This window comes from Charadrius vociferus, unplaced genomic scaffold, assembly GCF_000708025.1.
Source record: "Charadrius vociferus isolate BGI_N301 unplaced genomic scaffold, ASM70802v2 scaffold514, whole genome shotgun sequence".
Classification (NCBI taxonomy): Eukaryota; Metazoa; Chordata; class Aves; order Charadriiformes; family Charadriidae; genus Charadrius; species Charadrius vociferus.
The window spans coordinates 123,955-141,428 of NW_009648118.1; the positions used below are offsets into that span (position 1 = coordinate 123,955).

The 17,474-nt window shown below is 39.1% G+C and overlaps 1 protein-coding gene across 1 annotated transcript; it reads left to right on the forward strand.

Annotated features, from left to right (window-relative positions):
- The first annotated feature begins 488 nt into the window (after positions 1-488).
- Positions 489-15,000, forward strand: FAM149A (family with sequence similarity 149, member A). The gene is made up of 13 exons (XM_009883917.1): positions 489-588; positions 1,564-1,696; positions 3,743-3,885; positions 6,141-6,266; positions 6,422-6,598; positions 8,083-8,273; positions 9,669-9,811; positions 11,530-11,633; positions 11,847-12,074; positions 12,587-12,707; positions 13,511-13,639; positions 14,024-14,111; positions 14,927-15,000. The coding sequence occupies exons 3-13, from the start codon at positions 3,800-3,802 to the stop codon at positions 14,998-15,000; spliced, it is 1,467 nt and encodes a 488-aa protein (XP_009882219.1). The 5' UTR covers positions 489-588; positions 1,564-1,696; positions 3,743-3,799.
- Positions 15,001-17,474: the final 2,474 nt, after the last annotated feature.

Here is a 17,474-nt window from a genome sequence, read left to right on the forward strand (position 1 = left end):
CAGTAACGACCGCTGTTTGCTTGGCACTGTATCTGTAGCTTCTTTTTATGCAGAGAGACATCTGAGGAAATGGGCTCTAGGTTAATGATTGAACAGAAACACGTAGTTAAATAACTACTGTATGGACAATTACTGGCTTGTGCCTTTGCTCTGTTCCTGCAACAGTGAGGTGCTGCTGCGTTTGTGTGCGCTTCATGCAAATTTTAAGGTGCAAAATTGTAGAATGCCTGTGGAATAAAATAAGGCTCAAATTAAATGTACTTTTTTTCTGAAAAATATTCATGTCAATAAGGTAAATAAAAATATTTTAAAACAAGGTTTGTTTGAAGCAAATGTTTGTGGTGAGGGATAGGATCGAGAAAATCAACAAAGTTTCTGTCATTTTTTTCTCTTTAATTTTTTTTTCTTTTTCTGTCTAGCAGGGGTGTCAATTAACCTTATTTAATATTATGGAATGATGTGTTTCTGTGTTTATAGGAGAGGACTGTCCAGAGTTTCCAAAAATCAGTGTCTGTCTGGAAAAAGTGGAGAGTCTCTTCCAGCAGTTTTTGAGAGAAATGTGCAGGAAGCCATTGACAATTACACTTGGTATGTGTTCACTTCTGAAACAGTACTTTATTAACGGACTCTTGGCTAAAATAGTTATTTCAAGATTGATATTCTTTTTCACTAGCCATGCTTCTAGTCATTCTCATGGATGGCAACTATTAAGTATGGAATTTAACTTTAAGAAATTATTTGAATTTGCAGACAAACGAGCACTTTAATCAGCTGAGATGGCTGTGTTCAGGCTTCTGTGTATGTCAGCTTAATTTGTCATTACAGGACTAAGAAAATATTTGTTATCTTTGTTTTCTCTAATTTACTCACTACTTTTTTTATGAAATTTGTTGCTTAGAATGTATTGCTGTGTTTTCTGGTTCTACCAGCTGTGTAATTCCTCTCTATGTATAGAAATGTGCAGATTATACATAATACAGGATAAAAATTGATCTAAACCATTGTTGAGAAGGTTTGAACTTTCCTTCTGGTTTGTGTTATGGGTTTGCATGCTTTTAAAGCATAGTGAAGGACACCGATTAAGCCTGAAAGGGAAGTCAGACTTCATGGTTAAACGCAAATAATGCTCACCAGTGTTGCAGGTCAGTTAACTGGAATGAAACTTCTTGAAAGTTGGCACTGATTTAGGACTTGCCTGGCCGGTATGTCTGACTGCCCTTGATAGGTATGTGTATATATGTGGGTATGTATTTGAATATATATGCATATTCTAGAGTGCCCTTAACAGTTGCAATGGCGTACATATGTATAAATATGTAATACTGTAGAAGGAATTGTCTTTAAGGCAGTAAATGGCAGAAATAGGAGAATGCACTCATTGCACTCTATTTAAACACATACGCTTGCAGCTCTTCACATTGTTTCTTAACAGCATGTCCTGAAAATCATGCATCCGACAGGAATATGCATCACTGTCCATTTATATGATCAGTTGCGTTATTTTTAAAATGTTTATACAGAAAACCATCGTGTTCTTCATTTTAATTTGTTGTCTTTTTACAGTGAAACTCTTTCATCACTTTCATCTAGTGGTTGTACAACACCCACGGAGTTGAATAATTCTTGGTCTGGAATAAACAGCTATACTACTGGTTTGTCTACTGAAAGAAGTTCAGTTTACTCCTGGAGGGATGATGTATGTCACAGTAACCTTTGCAGTACACTTTATATAAATATTGTAGAAAAGATTAATTTTTACAGAAAATGGACACGCAGCACCTCTTGTGTAGGAAAAGTTAATCACTTTCATCCCTAACAGCCTGGTGATTAAATTTATTAATTGAATATTTAAAAACCAGGGGTTTTTTTGCAAGTTGATGTCAGTGCAGCTGATGTGTAACAAATAAAAATGGGATAAAAATATGAAATGATTACATTTGGGGAAACAAAACTGTTTTACCAAAGAAGGTAGGCTTAGGTTTTTGAGTCCAAGACAGTGATAAAATATGTGTTTCAGTACCTAAAGGGGGCTTACAGGAGAGCTGGGGAAGGACTTTTTACTGGGGCATGTAGTGATAGGCCGAGGGGGAATGGCTATAAACTGGAAGAGGGCAGGGTTAGATTAAACATTAGGAAGAAGTTTTTCACTTTGAGGGTGGTGAGACACTGGCACAGGTTGCCCAGAGAGGTTGTTGAGACCCCATCCCTGGAGGTGTTCAAGGCCAGGCTGGACGTGGCCTTGGGCAACCTGGGCTGGTGGGAGGTGTCCCTGCCCATGGCAGGGGGGTTGGAACTCGATGATCTTCAAGGTCCTTCCCAACCTAAACCATTCTATGATTCAAATACTGCATAATGCAGGCAATGTCTAAATTGAACTATTCTCAGTGTTTTGAGCCATAAGGTATCTATATAAGCATGCATGTAAATGTCCCAGTATGAGTAAACATTTGCCTCTTACCTAAATTTGGTCCTGTTTTGGAGGTGATGCAGAGAGCGGTTAAGCCCATTAGGGAGGCTGATCTCTGAGGCGTACCTGATGCGGGCTGGCAGCGTTGAATAAATCCAGAAGCATTGCAGTCATCGCCACTTTCATTTCAAAGAGCCATCCATGGCTGGTGGTGGTAGTTCTGCCATACCTTTTGCACAATATCCTAACCTCTAAGGTACTGACCCCATCTGTCGCTTGCAGCCTTCCAGGAGAAGGCTTGACCCTGGATCATTATAACTAGGGTGGGAGTTATTTTCCAGTTCCTTTTGGATGTGATCACCTCTGTAGCCTGGAAGTCAACAGATAGTTTCAGCCCTGAGTATTACCAATTTTTTCACTGCATCAAAGTGTCTACTGTAAGTGGCCAAATATTATTATGAACATACTGAGGAACCCTCAGCTAAGCGCTTGTGTCCACATCACTGGATAAAGTCGGGCTCTTTCCTGATGATTTCATATGCCCCTGCACTCACTCATTTCTGATTGCACTGAGTTGTAGCTTCGGTCAAGAGGTGTGGAAGGGCATTTCTCACGCTGAGGGTTGTTTCATAGAATCATAGAATGGTTTGGGTGGGAAGGGACCTTGAAGATCATAGAGTTCCACCCCCCCTGCCGTGGGCAGGGACACCTCCCACCAGCCCAGGTTACTCCAAGCCCCATCCAACCTGGCCTTGAACACCTCCAGGGATGGGGCAGCCACAGCTTCTCTGGGCAACCTGTGCCAGTGTCTCCTCACCACCCTCAGTGGTTTCCTAACCACTGGCAGTTTCCTAAACCCTGGTGGTTTCTTAACCACAATACTTTGTCATGCAGGAGGAAGGTGCCCCTCCTTTGCCCTCTTAGCTGTTTTACTCAGAAAGGAAAAGCGCTGCTGAAAAAAGCAGGGAGCTTTGGTGCTGTGTGTGCATGCTTCACCCTGTGTTGGAACAGAGAGTGAGCCAAGAGCCCAGACACCTTATAACTGGTGTTTTTGGTCAGCTAATCCTAGGCAGCTGTCTGTTATCCGTGAACTTCATAGAAATATAGACCTCTAGTTCCTTTTTGCTAAATCACCTTGTTCAGGCCAGCTATGTGGGGTAGGTTTTTTTTGCGCTGTGGCATATAAATTGTGTGTCTGAAGTAGGTAGTCTGAAGATCCATTCTGAGATGCTCAGCCAAATTGGGTCAAGTTGTCCTGTTCTTTAAATATTGTCGGTTTTTTAATATAAATATATATACATATTTGCTAACAACCATTCCTTTTCTAATATGTAGGAATTTGATAAAGCCAACACGCAGAGAGTGCAGCAGTTATTTTGGGAGATTGATGAAATGCTGTTTGAAGGAAAAGTGACCTCCCAAACTCAGAGCCTGCAGGCAGAATGTGCAGACTGGGTCAAACAATTTCCTCATCTAAGGTAAGGGAATTTCTTGCTGGTACTAGTTTTAACCAATTATCACACTAATTTGAATTTTCGGGGTACCCTTGTGTGAATTGCTCTTGATGCATGCCGCCAGTAACACTTTTGCATTCAAATCTGGATCTCTGGGACTGAGCTGTGCTATAGTTGTGCAGTAAGTCTGGGTGCATGAACAGCTAGTGGTCTTTATTCGCTTAATACAATGATTGCAGACAAAGATATTTTAGCAGGGCTTAATTATGAAAATAGTGCATTACTATTTTATCATGACTTTTTCTAAATAAAGAATACATCCTGTAGAGAAATACTTGTTTTGACTGTAAGTCAAGATATACTGTGAAATTCCTAGAAATTCAGTGTTAATTCTGTTACTGATTTTTCTAAAAAAAATAAAAAATAAAAAAAAAAAAGAAGATGACCACATGCTTCACATATACTGCACAGCCATAATATGTCTTCCTAGGCTGTGTATATCAATGTAAAACAACGTGTGATATTAACCCGGCAGTAAATAGTTGGACAGATATGATGATGTGTACTTGATTAATGAGACTTGTTCTGCATGGAAATGCAAAATGTTTAGGCAACCTGATGACTGCTTCTTACAACACAGGGAACAGAAGTCGGTGTTGCACTGCGTTGTACTGTCCTGCCTTCATAAACAATGGCTTGTCTTTCTTACTGAGATGTGCCCACTCTGAGCTATTCTAAACATAGACGTGTGTGTCTCTCTTCTAGTCAATAGCTTAACACCATTGAAAAGAATGCTGTCAATAACTGCGTATGCTTTCAATGCTTTTGGATAATGTGCAGAGGCTTGTTGCTAGTAAACATAAACTAAAGTCAACTAACAAAGCTCCTCACCCTTTGTCAGGAACAAGAGAGAGTTATTAAATAAATCTGAGGCAATTTTCACAAGCATTAACCTATGCTTTGCCTTTTTTTTACATACTGTAAAAATTAATGTAACATGCATAAAATGGAGACAGGTTTTTGTGCTGTGTAAGTCATTCCAAACACTGTCATTTTGTGATATTTTCAGAGTATTTTCACTGGATATAGTTTTTTTTTAAAGTAAGTGATTCCCTGTACTTATGATTATTTCATTCAAATCTAATGCTGGCAATACCAACCAAGTCCAAGAGATTGAAAGCAAACTGAAGAAATCTGAGAGCTCGGTGTCATTTGGTACTAAGGGATGTGGTACGTCCTGTGGTTTAAAAAGCAAAAAAAAAAAAAAAAAAGTATTTTCATTATTAAGCTTAAACCTTAAAACTTGTTTTGTGCCGATTAGTTACTTAAAAGAATAGCTTCTGGGATGCCAGATTTATTTCTGAGAGTTCTGCTTCAAAGAGCTTGCTGGCTGTCCTTTGTGGTTTTTTTTTAATTTGTAAAATATCTATGTTGATATGTGAATACTTAGCTCAGCATGTGGGAATAAATATACTTGAGAACTATCATTAATAAGAGAAAGATCAGTTCTATTTAAATAGAAAGCTTTTTTATTCTTGGCTTACGAAACAAAAAGGAAAAAAGGTTATTGTGTAGAGCTTCACGTGGCATAAAGTGCTGTTCTGTAAAACGTCTCAAGAAAATGTATTCAAGTGAGTGTGAACATTGCTGCTTGCACTACAGATGTGACTGGCAAATTCTGTCAATCCCTTGTGAATTCTAGTGAAAAACAGATCAGTAAGCAGTGATTGTTATTTACCTATACTATATTAAGGAATTAAAGAGTAATTTTGAGTATTTTTAAATAGAGTTGCTCTGCCTATGTGCATTGTGCGTGTTGGAGTTTGTGCATTTTCTGAACGTTAATTCTACCCGTAACTATCCGTGTATACCTTTTTGGATTAGGACTTCTGCTCACATTGATGGTTACCGGAGGTGGATAAGTGAAGAGATAGCAGATGTTACTTGTCTTCTGTGTCCATTTTTAAACTTTACTTAAGGACTTTTAGTAAGAGAGGAAGTGTGTTTACTTTATCTGCCTTTAGAACAATCTAACAAGTTTGACTATTTGCTTAAAAATTATAAGCTGAATGTTGTCTTGCATAAATCAGCTAAACTTTAATGACTTAAATACTAGGCAGTGTTAGGGTATTACGCAGGCCCCTCCATAAATTGCTTTTTCAAAACAGAGGTAAGGTGTGCTTTCATTGCCTGCTGTTTGCAGGTATTTGTATTCTTGATATTTGTATATGAAGTGGATTTCCATCTAAGTTACCATGCTCGCTCTCTTTTTTATTCAGGGTTCTAGGAAAGCAGCTCCTGTTGCCAAAGGATGAAGGCTTTCAGCATTTTCAGAGCAGAAGTGATACCTGTGTGGATACCAAGTGTTTACCTGGCCTCCGTGAATGTACTAGCAATATAAAAGAGTATGTTAATTTTTTAAAGTTGTCTTCTTGGTTTTCCCTCTTCAGAAATATGTAAAAATATTACTTCTGTATTACTGAAACATTTCAGTATAAGTAAATATACACTTTCTTCTTTGTTGAATATTTAATACTCATTTCGTCGATATTTTTTTCAGGCTGTGCATTTCGGGCTCTAAACTGATCCCAACAGCATCTCCAATACATAAATCACTAGATTCAAGTTCCACTAGGATTTCTGCCTCTGACTCATCCCTGTATTCATTCCTGGAAGAAGAAATCTATGATGTGGATGGAAAAATAGAAGAATATCTTGCCTTTGACAACAGGGAGCTGTAAATAACAGATATATGTATTTTTGAAGAATAGAATGAAAAATGATCAGTGAACCCAGTCAGGGTTCATACACTGTGTTTCCCTTCTCTAAAACACAGTTCCTCTGTCCCTGTGTTTGGTAGCGCAGTGGTCAGAGCACTCACTGGGCATGTGGAAGATTAGGTATGTTGTCTTTCTAGTGGTTTAAAACTCACAGCTCCAGTGTCAGAGCAATGCGTCTTAACCACTAGTTGGTTTGAGGTGTTTTTGTGCATGGAGATTCAATAAAATGAGTATTTAATTTTAAGACAGGGAGTAGAATGAAGGAATCCCTTCTCCCCAAGTGAGTGCCTTGACCACCAGGTTGTTGAGTGTCATCGCGCTGTGTGTGCTCTCATTGTCTGCCCTAATGAATCTGAAATTCTTTATTTCTATTAACAGCTTTGTGAGGAGAGGTGCAGGATGCAACCTGCATTTAGAGCACTCTTGTGAGTGGCAGGAGTCGTGCAGCTGTCGTCTTGACAGTGCAACCTAGGTTCCCCGTGGCCCAGTTGAACATTCCAGCAGCTAGGCTACTGGGTGGATGAAAGACCATAATGTGCTGTTTTCTAGACAGCCTCTGCGAGGGAGAAAGTTTGGTAGGACTAGCAGGGCATAAAGCGTAGCTTTTTGTGCTAAAGCTTGGTGCACTTCCAGGAAAAAGCCATGGTTCTTCTGAAATACTGAGGAACCAGGCTGAGACCCTTTCAGATCTGTTTTTGAAAGCGAGGGCCCGGGTGGCTGCCTTTTGGGAAAGGGTTCAGGTTTTAGAATCCTCTTAGGGTTCTTCTCTCTTCGTTTTGCAAAGTAAAAAAAAAAAAACAACAAAAACCAACAAAAAACCCCACAAAGCAATTTGGGAGAGACTTGACTGAAGAAGACCACGTTAGGAACTGTTGCTATGCTGTGCTTCCCTAGGTAGGAAGGGAGAGGAAAAAAAAATAAAAATGTAAGTGTTCACACAGGGAGAGGAGGAAGCAAGCGTAAGGCTGTGGGCTCTGCTATTCTTGTCAGGCTGCAGAAATCCTTTAAAGTTATTTGTCTTCAGTCAGGGGTGGAGCATTGCAGATGTGTGGAGGTACACAGGATGTGATAAAAAAGAAATGTTCTATTTGATAGTCCTCCTGCCAAATGCAACAGACAGTAGTTCCCTTATGTTATGGTAAAAAGCATAGGATTTAGTCTCATGTGTAAAGGTGCTCCTTCTAGAGCTGCAGATCTTTCTGTTGTAATGCCCTGACTGGATTTTTTTTTTTTTTCACCTGCAAGCAAAAGAAATCACTAAATGTATTCGATAGGTTCTGTTCCCATAGGTACTCTGTACACTTGAATTTGAATATATTTTTTTGTGATCTACATCTGACTGGCTTTCCTTCCGTATGTGTGTTTCTATTCATTCGGTGTATTAGAAGGGAAAAGAAGTCAAAACCCATGGAAATTCATTTGAGTTTGCTTCCTTTCTTAGTGATGATGAGAGTTGGGAGCAAAAGAAAATGCATCTTGCTGAGAAGAGGAGTAAGCGTGGCATTCCCCCTGTTTCTCCCAATGCCTGTATCAAAGATGCTGTGGCGTCTGAAGTATTTGATCATATCTGGAGCAATGTAATTGGAATATTGGAGGAATTGATTAAAAAAAATTGGGAAATTACTATCACAGGTATTTGGTATTCTTAGTTATGGTATATATCAAATCTAACTCAGGAAAGTGATTTCCACCCCCCCTGAAAGCTTGGGAAATCTGGTTAAGATAGTTATGTTGGTAGTACAGCATAATAAGATGTGTAACGTCTTGCTACATGCACACACCCTCTCCACCTCCCACCCATACCTAAAATATAAACATTCCTTCTAATTTTCAGGTAGTTTTGTTTGAGAGATGTAAAAAAAAGAATAATACTGACTAAAAGAGCTTCATTGCAGGAGAGCTTGTTTTTTTTTTTTTTTTTTTTAAAAAAAATAAAATTCTTAATCACTGACTTGGGATGTAAACTGAATCTGTTAGCAGGGGATCACCGATGGTGTGATCTGAATTTGGAACACAGGAATCAATCTCCTGGTCCACATTGTTTGAGCTTTGTTAATCAAAAGAACCCTTGGTTGGTCAGACTGTTAAAGTGAGCTAGACAGCCTTGCTGACAGTGCAGGAGTTCGTAAGTTTAATAGAGAATGAAGAAATGGTGATGCATATAATTTTATTTTATTTTATGTTTTTATATTCTAACAGACTAGTAAGGTAAAGTAAGAGATAGAAAAACTAACTAGAAGTGAAATTCTATTTAGTGTGCATGTGTCGTCTTTGGAGACTGAGGGAAATCTCAGTTCTTCTTTCAATGTATTTTAAAAGGACAGTAACAGAAGAATACCTGGGGGTGGGTTTTGGAAATTACCCTAAATTTAAGGTACACTCAATGTAAGTCTACAACAAAGTAAGAAATGGCAAAATTTCGCAGAATACTTGCAGCATCAGAACTTAACATTTCAGATGTTACTGAAATACAAAAGGACTTTTCACGCCACAGGTAGATTGCTTAACTCAATATTAAAGTTTAGGAAGGGTAGCTTAGAAGTTTTGATATGTGTGCTCTTTATGAATGGCATAAACTTATGACAAAAAGATAGCTAACAAGTATTTCAACTAGGAATATAAAAGAATTGGGGTTTATACTAGAAACAAGATGGTGGTATATACACAAAATGAAACTGTGCAGCTGCTGTCAGACAAAGATAGAATTAGTAGACTTTTTTTATATATATTTCTTTCTGCTTTAAAAAAAAATCTTTGGGAAATTTTAAATAACATTCCAAGAGCCTTAATAGTATTTTCTTAAACAACCCCTTCCAACTCTACCTGCATAGACCAACTTCTTTGTCAATGTCAGAGAAAGCATAAACAAATGAGGATGCTTTCAGAAAAACAGAATTTATGGTAGGTTTTTAAATATCACAGAAACTTTATTTGCTGTGAAGCAAATATTGTTTGAATCCAAACAAATGATGGCTGGTAAACACACAAAATACCTCATTCTCTCTACTCTCTTTTGCTGTTTTGCAGAGGGTGACAAACAGGTGGAAAAACTGAAAGCTGTTACAACAAAACTGCCACTTTTGCCAGTTGTTCGTGTTACAGCAGATGCTGGGAGTGTTCCTCTTTCCAGAGGCTCTGAAGCACGAAGCGTATCTTTTGTTTCCTCGCAGGTAAAAATAGCTTTCTGTCAAACACTGTTCTTTTTTCTGCTAACTTTGGACAGAGTCCTGGTTGAAGCTAGAAAAGGCTCTTCCCCCCCCCACCCCCTTTTTTTTTTAAATCAATTAGGTGGTATTAAAATTTTTACTCTTATTTAAAAGGAAGGTTCATTAACTTTCTTTTTTACTATTGTTTGTTCTTTGGTGGTTCTTAAAGGCACCATTTACTGCTAATATAATGCTGAAGTTGGTTTACAACAAAACACTTGTTAGACTGTATTCCATCCGTAGAAAATAGTTCTGCTTTTATTGTGGTCCAGTCATTTCCTCTTGGTAGGATTAAAAAAAAAAAATAAAATATCAGGCTCCTCCCTGGACCACAGGGATGTGAGGTGGCAACTTGAAGTGCTTTACTCACAACCCTGGGAGTTTCGGGCTCTCTCATTCCTTTTTATTTCCTTTGCCTCCTGTAAAAGGGGACTCTGCTGTACGTCCACCAGCGCGCTGGCACTCGGCCTTCCCTGCCTTTGTGGAAGCCCATGCTTGTATTGATAAAATGCCCTTTTTTGTCTACGCTGCCTCCTCCCTCTGTCCCCTGCCTCCTGTTTAGTACATTTTTTTAATTTTTTTTTATTTTCCGGCCACTACTTCTGTTTAGGTCTTTTCCCTGATCTCTCTCTGTTCAGTTCAAGCAACTGCATTCTCTTCTGTCTTCTCTTTTTCCATGCTTGTTTGGTAGCGGGATAAGAAAGATGGAAGAGAAAACTCAGCACTCTCAGTGCTCCCCGTTGGTGCGCTTGGTTCTGCAGTGGTCCCAGCAGACAGAAGTGGTGACATGAGTAGATAAGAAATGCAAAGGCTCTGTGCCCCTGGGCTGGATTGCGTTGAGGAAAAAGGCAAACTTCTGAGAATCAAACTCCAGCTTCAACTGACACTTCTATTGCAAATTGAGTTGCAATTCAGTAACTAAACTATCCAAGTTCTGGTTGTAAGAATCTGTTTAAAATAAGCAAAATACTGTATTTTCCCCATCTACTATGGGGAATTCTACTGAACCAACCAGTAGGTCGAGGGAGGTCATTCTCCTCCTCTGCTCGGCACTGGTGAGGCCACAATTGGAATACTGTGTCCAGTTCTGGGCTCCCGAGTTCAAGAGGGACAGGGAACTGCTGGAGCAAGTCCAGCGAAGGGCAACCAAGATGATTGAGGGATTGGAGCATCTCCCTTATGAGGAAAGGCTGAGAGAGGTGTCAGTCCTTAGCCTGGAGAAGAGAAGGCTGAGGGGAGACCTTATTATTGCTTACAAATATCTAAAGAGTGGGTTGAAGGAGGATGGAGCCAGACTCTTCTCGGTGGTTCCCAGTGACAGGACGAGGGGCAATGGGCACAAGTTGGAACATAGGAAGTTCCGTTCCAACACACGGAAAAACTTCTTTACAGTTCGGGTGACAGAGCAGTGGCACAGGCTGCCCAGGGAGCCTCCCTTCTCTGGAGGTTTATCAAGACCCACCTCGATGCAGTCCTGAGTAATGTGCTCTGGGCAATCCTGCTTTAGCAGGGGAGTGGGACTAGATGATCTCTAGAGGTCTCTTCCAACTCTGAAAATTCTGTGATTCTGATCTTAGCAGAAACTTTTCTAAGGAACAAGTAAAATGCCTCCTAACTGCATGCTTTTTGAGGTCTTCCTTCAAAAAAAGTAAAGGTTAATGCATATTTGTTGCTTTTACTAGGTTCACCGTTTCTCCAGCAATTTCTGTAGTGATTTGGATGGTGTGATGACGATTCAAGCTAAACCGCTCCAACAGAGGCATGTTGCCACAGTAGAAAAAGTGCAGTAGGTATTAGTATTGACGTTTTCAAAATACAGCATAATTCATATTATGTAAAAGATGTTTTGCAATTATATAAAGGCAATAGGAAGGCAGTCACCTCCTTTGTGTTTATCACTGATGTGATAATGACTTGTAGAGGTTGCAGTGATACTCTGTTAAGAAATCCTTTATTTATTTTTTTCTTCGTCCTCATTCCCTATTCTTTTTTTGGCTAGGAATGAGCAAGAAGACAAACAGCAGAGCATTGGCTCCAGTGCTCCAAATTCAGTGCACGCTAGGTTGGGGAGAACTGCTGGTAACAGTGTTCTCTCATCATCTCGGGTGCTGCTGGCGTCTTCTAGGAAGCTACCAAGCCATCGTAGGTTGCCTTCTCTCACTTCTGACCAACTCTCCTCAAAAGCTCCTAATATATACAATGATGAAATCCTTAGGGGGACTAAATTGTGAGTTTTTTCATTTTATTCTTTGCTTTCTTCAGAACTTTACTGAAATTTCACCAGTGAAGGCTTTTGCAAAATACTTGGGGACTAACCCAAGATTTATCATAGAATCATGGAGTGGTTTAGGTTTGAAGGGACCTTAAAGATCATCCAGTTCCAACCTCCCTGCCATGGGCCGGGACACTTCTCACCAGCCCAGGTTGCTCAAAGCCCCATCCAGCCTGGCCTTGAACACCTCCGGGGATGGGGCCTCACAAGATTATTACTGATTCTAGAATTCAGAGAGGAAAAAGAAAGCAAGCAGAACCATGTTTTTTGAGGAGATGCATTCATTTTGTTGGTGTGGGGTTTTTTGTTTGTTTGTTTTGAGTTGGGTTTTTTTTGCTGTATTAGTGCTGTTGCTTTCTGTAGCTGTGCTCTATAAAGAAATGTACTGCTTAATAATTTCATAGTACTTCAGTGAAGAAGTCTTTAATATGAATTTTCCTAAAAGAGGAACCTTTAAAATTCTGCAGGGTTGCCAGCTCAGATCGTTTATCTTCTGCTCGTGCACCTACAACCCGGAACAAGTTGCCACCAATAAACACAGAGGCTGTTGAACAGTATCTTTCAGTACCTCGACTGCAACAGATCTCTGTAAGTTGTGTTCATTTTTTAACTGGTGAAGAACTTCAAGCTATTTGGAAATAAATTGCTCTGTGTCAGTGATTGAAATGAGCAATTTTACAGGTTTTTTTTGGTTTGTGTTTAATATGTGGTCTTAACATGCTAATCTGTGTTACATCGGGGTACCACTAACATGCAAGAGAAGCCAGTTTGAAAACCCCAGTCACAAACAGACCATGGTGGTAAGACTTACCTGTAAAAACAGAAAAATCTTTTGGGAGGAAAAAAAAAAAAAAGAGAACCAACTAGCCAGACAGACAGTAACCTTGCACTTATTGCATCTGGATTTAAATAGCTCTTTTCAGTGTTTTATTCGCTAATGTTTGGTTATAAGAAATAGAGTATTATGCTGACTGAAGTAGAAGAGGATACTGACTAAAAAAAAAAAATAAATAAATGTTATTGTTACTGGCCTGTTTTTGAAGGTTAGGGAAGTAATAAATCACCACAATGAAAGTAAATTGGTATTTTGATGTTGTTTTGCTTCTGAAAAATATTTTTAATTGAGATATGTGAAGTCTATTATTGGTATTATTATTTTATTTTAATTAATATAAGAATTTGGGAATTGTAGGCTAATACTAGGGAACAGCTTCAAATCTCTTTGAAAAACATGAGTACCCTTAATTTACCTTAAATTGGTGCTTTTGGTTAGAGAAAACATATTTTTTCTTTTCTTTTTCTTTTGTATTTTTTTGTATGCCAATGGAAAAGTCATTATATTAACCAATTCAATTGCTTCATTCTCTCAATGCTCTCTTTAATTCTCTCAGCATCGAGGACGATATGCTCACAGCAGAGTGTCAAGCGCAGTGCCTGGCAGTACAGAGCAACGGCCACTCAGAGAAAGAACTGTCATTATTGATCAATTTTCAAGGCCTAACACAACTCACACATTCAGGGTATGTTACAATGTAAGTAGAGCCATAGAGAAGTGAAGAAGCTTCCATTTATGCCCGCTGTTGGCCTACAGGAGGTCTTATTTACTGGGTCTCTCCTGATTCTGGTGTACATCCTGTGGAGAGGAGGATGTTAAAAGGCTTTGGGAGGGTGCAGGACCTTGAAAAGCAGGGCTAGTGTACGGGGAAGAAATTTTTTTTCAAGTCTAATGCATCAAACAGTTTCTTTGAGGATGTCTGCGCACTAGAAGGGTGTGGTTTTAGTACTGCTTGGAGCTTTGCAGCTTGGTAGGACTCACTCTGCTGGACTAGATTGTAAAAACTAATCAAACCATTTAATCAGGTGACCATACCATACTAGCTAATAGTATGTCTTTCCTTTTACAGACAGACGCACCTCAGAAGAGGTCGCTGACTCCCTTGGATTTTGCTAACCACAGAGGGATGGGTCAAGGATTTTTAATAGGTGGGCAAAGTAAGAATCCCTTGGAAGACAAAAGACCGACAAAAACTATTAACCCATAGTACAGTTGAGAAGTAAAGTGCTCAGAGAGAGCCACCTCCATATAAAAGAACAGGTGTGCTTGGCAGGATCATTTGAGTTTGGTTTTGAAGTTTCTTCTCTCTTGGTCTGTGATAGCCCGAACTCTGGCTGTTAGGAGCCCTGCAAAGCTTCTATTCGTTGTTATGACGTGGAAGGAAAAGGATTCCCCCTCCTGTTAAATTTTTATTTTTAAGATTTCAGCGTATTTACAATTATGGCAAGACTATGTGGTGTACAGGCTAGACCTTTTGCAGCTGCTAGAGTAGCAACACAGATAGATGTTTGTGAACTGTTTCATGATGTAAATTTTATTTTAGCCCCTATATAAATTCACTGAATTAATAAACTTATGAGGGGAAAAATAAAATTGAAAACGTGCATTTATAACATAAGTATAAAGCTCTTTTAAATAATAATAAAAAAAAATATTGATTTGCAGCTATGTCTTCCATTTATAACACCAAAAAAGAGAGCAGCCCTATGTGGCTTATTTAGTTCCATTGTTACAGTAAAGCTGACTAGCTAGTTCCTGAGGTATTTGAGTGCTTGTATGTAACCTTTATTTGTTTGGAAGTTCCTTGAGTTTAAATAATTATACGATTGGCATAATTGTATAAAAGGTGATGTAAGAATAAGGGCAGGTTAGCAAACATTCATCTGAGCAGGCTGGTGGAAATAACATATGTAGTCTTGAAGTGTCTTTCAGATTCTAGCACAACTAACAAACAGTATTTTACCTTTTCTAGGCTCACAGCATTACTACAGATCCTTTCAGAGAAATCCTCCAACCTCAAGAAAGAGATTTCAGATTGCTTCTTAACCCATCTTAGGAAGAAACAGAACCGCCCTGCACTGTGTGGAAGACTGAAACGCTAAATTTGCCAGCTGGTATCTTGTGTAAAAAAAACAAAAACAAACAAACAAAAAACACCAAAAAACCCCCAAACAAACAAAAAAAAACCCCAAAAACCCAAACAAACAAAAAAACCCAAACAAACAAAAAAACCCAAACAAACAAAAAAACCCCAAACAAACAAAAAAACCCCAAACAAACAGACAAACAAAAACAAAACCAACCAAACAAAAAAAACCCAACCACAAAAAAACCAACCAGAAAAAACAACCAACAAAACACGTGCAGTATGCTGGTTTCTGCTGAGCCTTGCAATCCTCAGGATGCCTGCATTGCCTTCTTTTAAAGTTGTCTGACCAGGGGTTAGACTAAAAATTAGAGCAAAGTGAAATAAATGCTCTGTTTGCAGAGTCAAGATGCTGTTGCTGCTGCACTTTCTTCTCAGGCATTCCTCCTTTTTCCGTCTTTCCTTAAGGAATTGTTATTCTGCATATAGAAGAAGCAAATAAGTTATGTTTAGGCCATGAAGTCCTGTTCCCACTTTTTTGTGTTTCCTCAGTGTTAAAGATGTTCTAGTCTGTCCAAACATCACTCGTATATAAAATTTATACTTTTATACAGGAGATTGTGGGATCTCCTCTTTAACTGCTGTTTTAACATTTCTCCGTTTTTCAGTCTGTCTGCTTATTGCAGTTGCTCTCTTGTAAATATTCTGTCCCTACTTTTTCTTTTTCCTTTAATTCTTTTGAGATGGAATTTTTTCATTGTTTCTAATTATGCTGTTCTAATTGACAGTAACTGTGGGAACTGCTGGGATAAGCTTTGTTTACAGGATGCAATGTTTTCCCTGCTCAGGCCAAACATGTTTATAGATGCTGAACGATTGCTGACAAGTCGGTAAAACTGTTCCCACTTCTTGAGATTTCCTGTAAAATATTGCCCGTTATTGTACAAATTGATCATATTTTGAAATATCCGAGCCTTCAAAGTTTTAACATGAAAATGTGTACTTAACTGATGAAAATATTCTTTCATACCTCTTTGTGTAGACCCAAATGGGAAGATCCAAGAGGAGACTGGGATTGCCTTCAGCCCAGAGATCACAGCCCTGGTCAGGTCCCTGGCTGTTAGTACTGTGCGTTCACAGTCGGAGGATTCCTCCTTCCGTCAGAGAGCCAGCAGTTTAAGTAGATGTGGCTGAAGAGCTGTTGAAGTGGAAAGGGAGGAGGAGAAAAACTTAATTACTTGCCCAAATTGTGCAGTTAAGAATAGAATCAGTTTCTTCTACTTGGGAACTAATACCAGTTCTTCTCGCTTCTTTTTATGAATGTTTGAGGATTGGGAACCCAAGGCAAAGCATTTGTAGTGTATATTTTATATCTGTACTGTTAATCAGATTTCTGGTTTTTGTAAATGGTCAGCACACACTGCATTCTTTTGAGTAAATGAAAGCATTTTTAAATTACTTTCCTGGCTTAGTATTTTCCTTCTTTGGCTACACCAAGTTTACTCACTGGTGATACTATGCTATCTGAGAAAGCAGAATGCTTTTGCTTTGGAGTTGCAGGTCGATTTCATACAGTTTCAGGTCAATTTGATGCAGTTTCTTCAGACATCTCAGATCAAAGATGATGTAACATTCAAAATTCACATCTAAGTTGTCTTCAATGATGTGTCCAAAATGTACTTTTGCTGTGGTGAGTGCTCCCTCCTGCACTATGTAGACATTGATAAGAATGCAGAGAAATGATGGCAAAATGTGTCCCTCACCATCTTGTGGCACTTCATGGCAACCCAGATCTTATGTTGTAGACTAAATGAAAAGATGAGTATGCACGAGTTTGGTTCTGTAACGGCAGAAGTGGGAACCACACAGTGAAGAGTGGTTCATCATCTGGCACTTTGTGAAAGGGAGAAGATCGCTGACCTCTGCGAAGCGATGCAGCTCAGTCACTGAATTTCTGAATGGAGAGAAGAGCAGAGAAACAAGTATCTGCTTCTGCAGCTTTAAAGAAAGAAAAGATCTGCTAATTACTAGAGCAGCAATGGTATGCTCTCAGGTGGCAGAGGAGAGGGACAAGGGATGTTTGCTGGCTACCAGAAGTATTTTAACACTTTTCCCTTCTGGTCAGTTTTCAGGCACCTGACAAAATAATGGGTCATCTTTCAACCTGATAATCAACATGTTGGATAGAATTCTTCACTTTTTGTTTTTCTTGTGGTCATGGGACTACTAAGTCTCACTTCCCATACTACCTGCACACCTAAATATTTATGAAGCCTACTTGAGCACAGGAATGGTGTTGAAGTGAATGTCTTTGTAAATTTGGACCTCTAGGGCCACAGTACGACAGCAGCTGCGATGAACTGGTCCCTGTACTCACTTGGACATAATCCTGAAGCCCAGAAGAATCCTGAAGCCCAGGACGAGGTGTTTGATA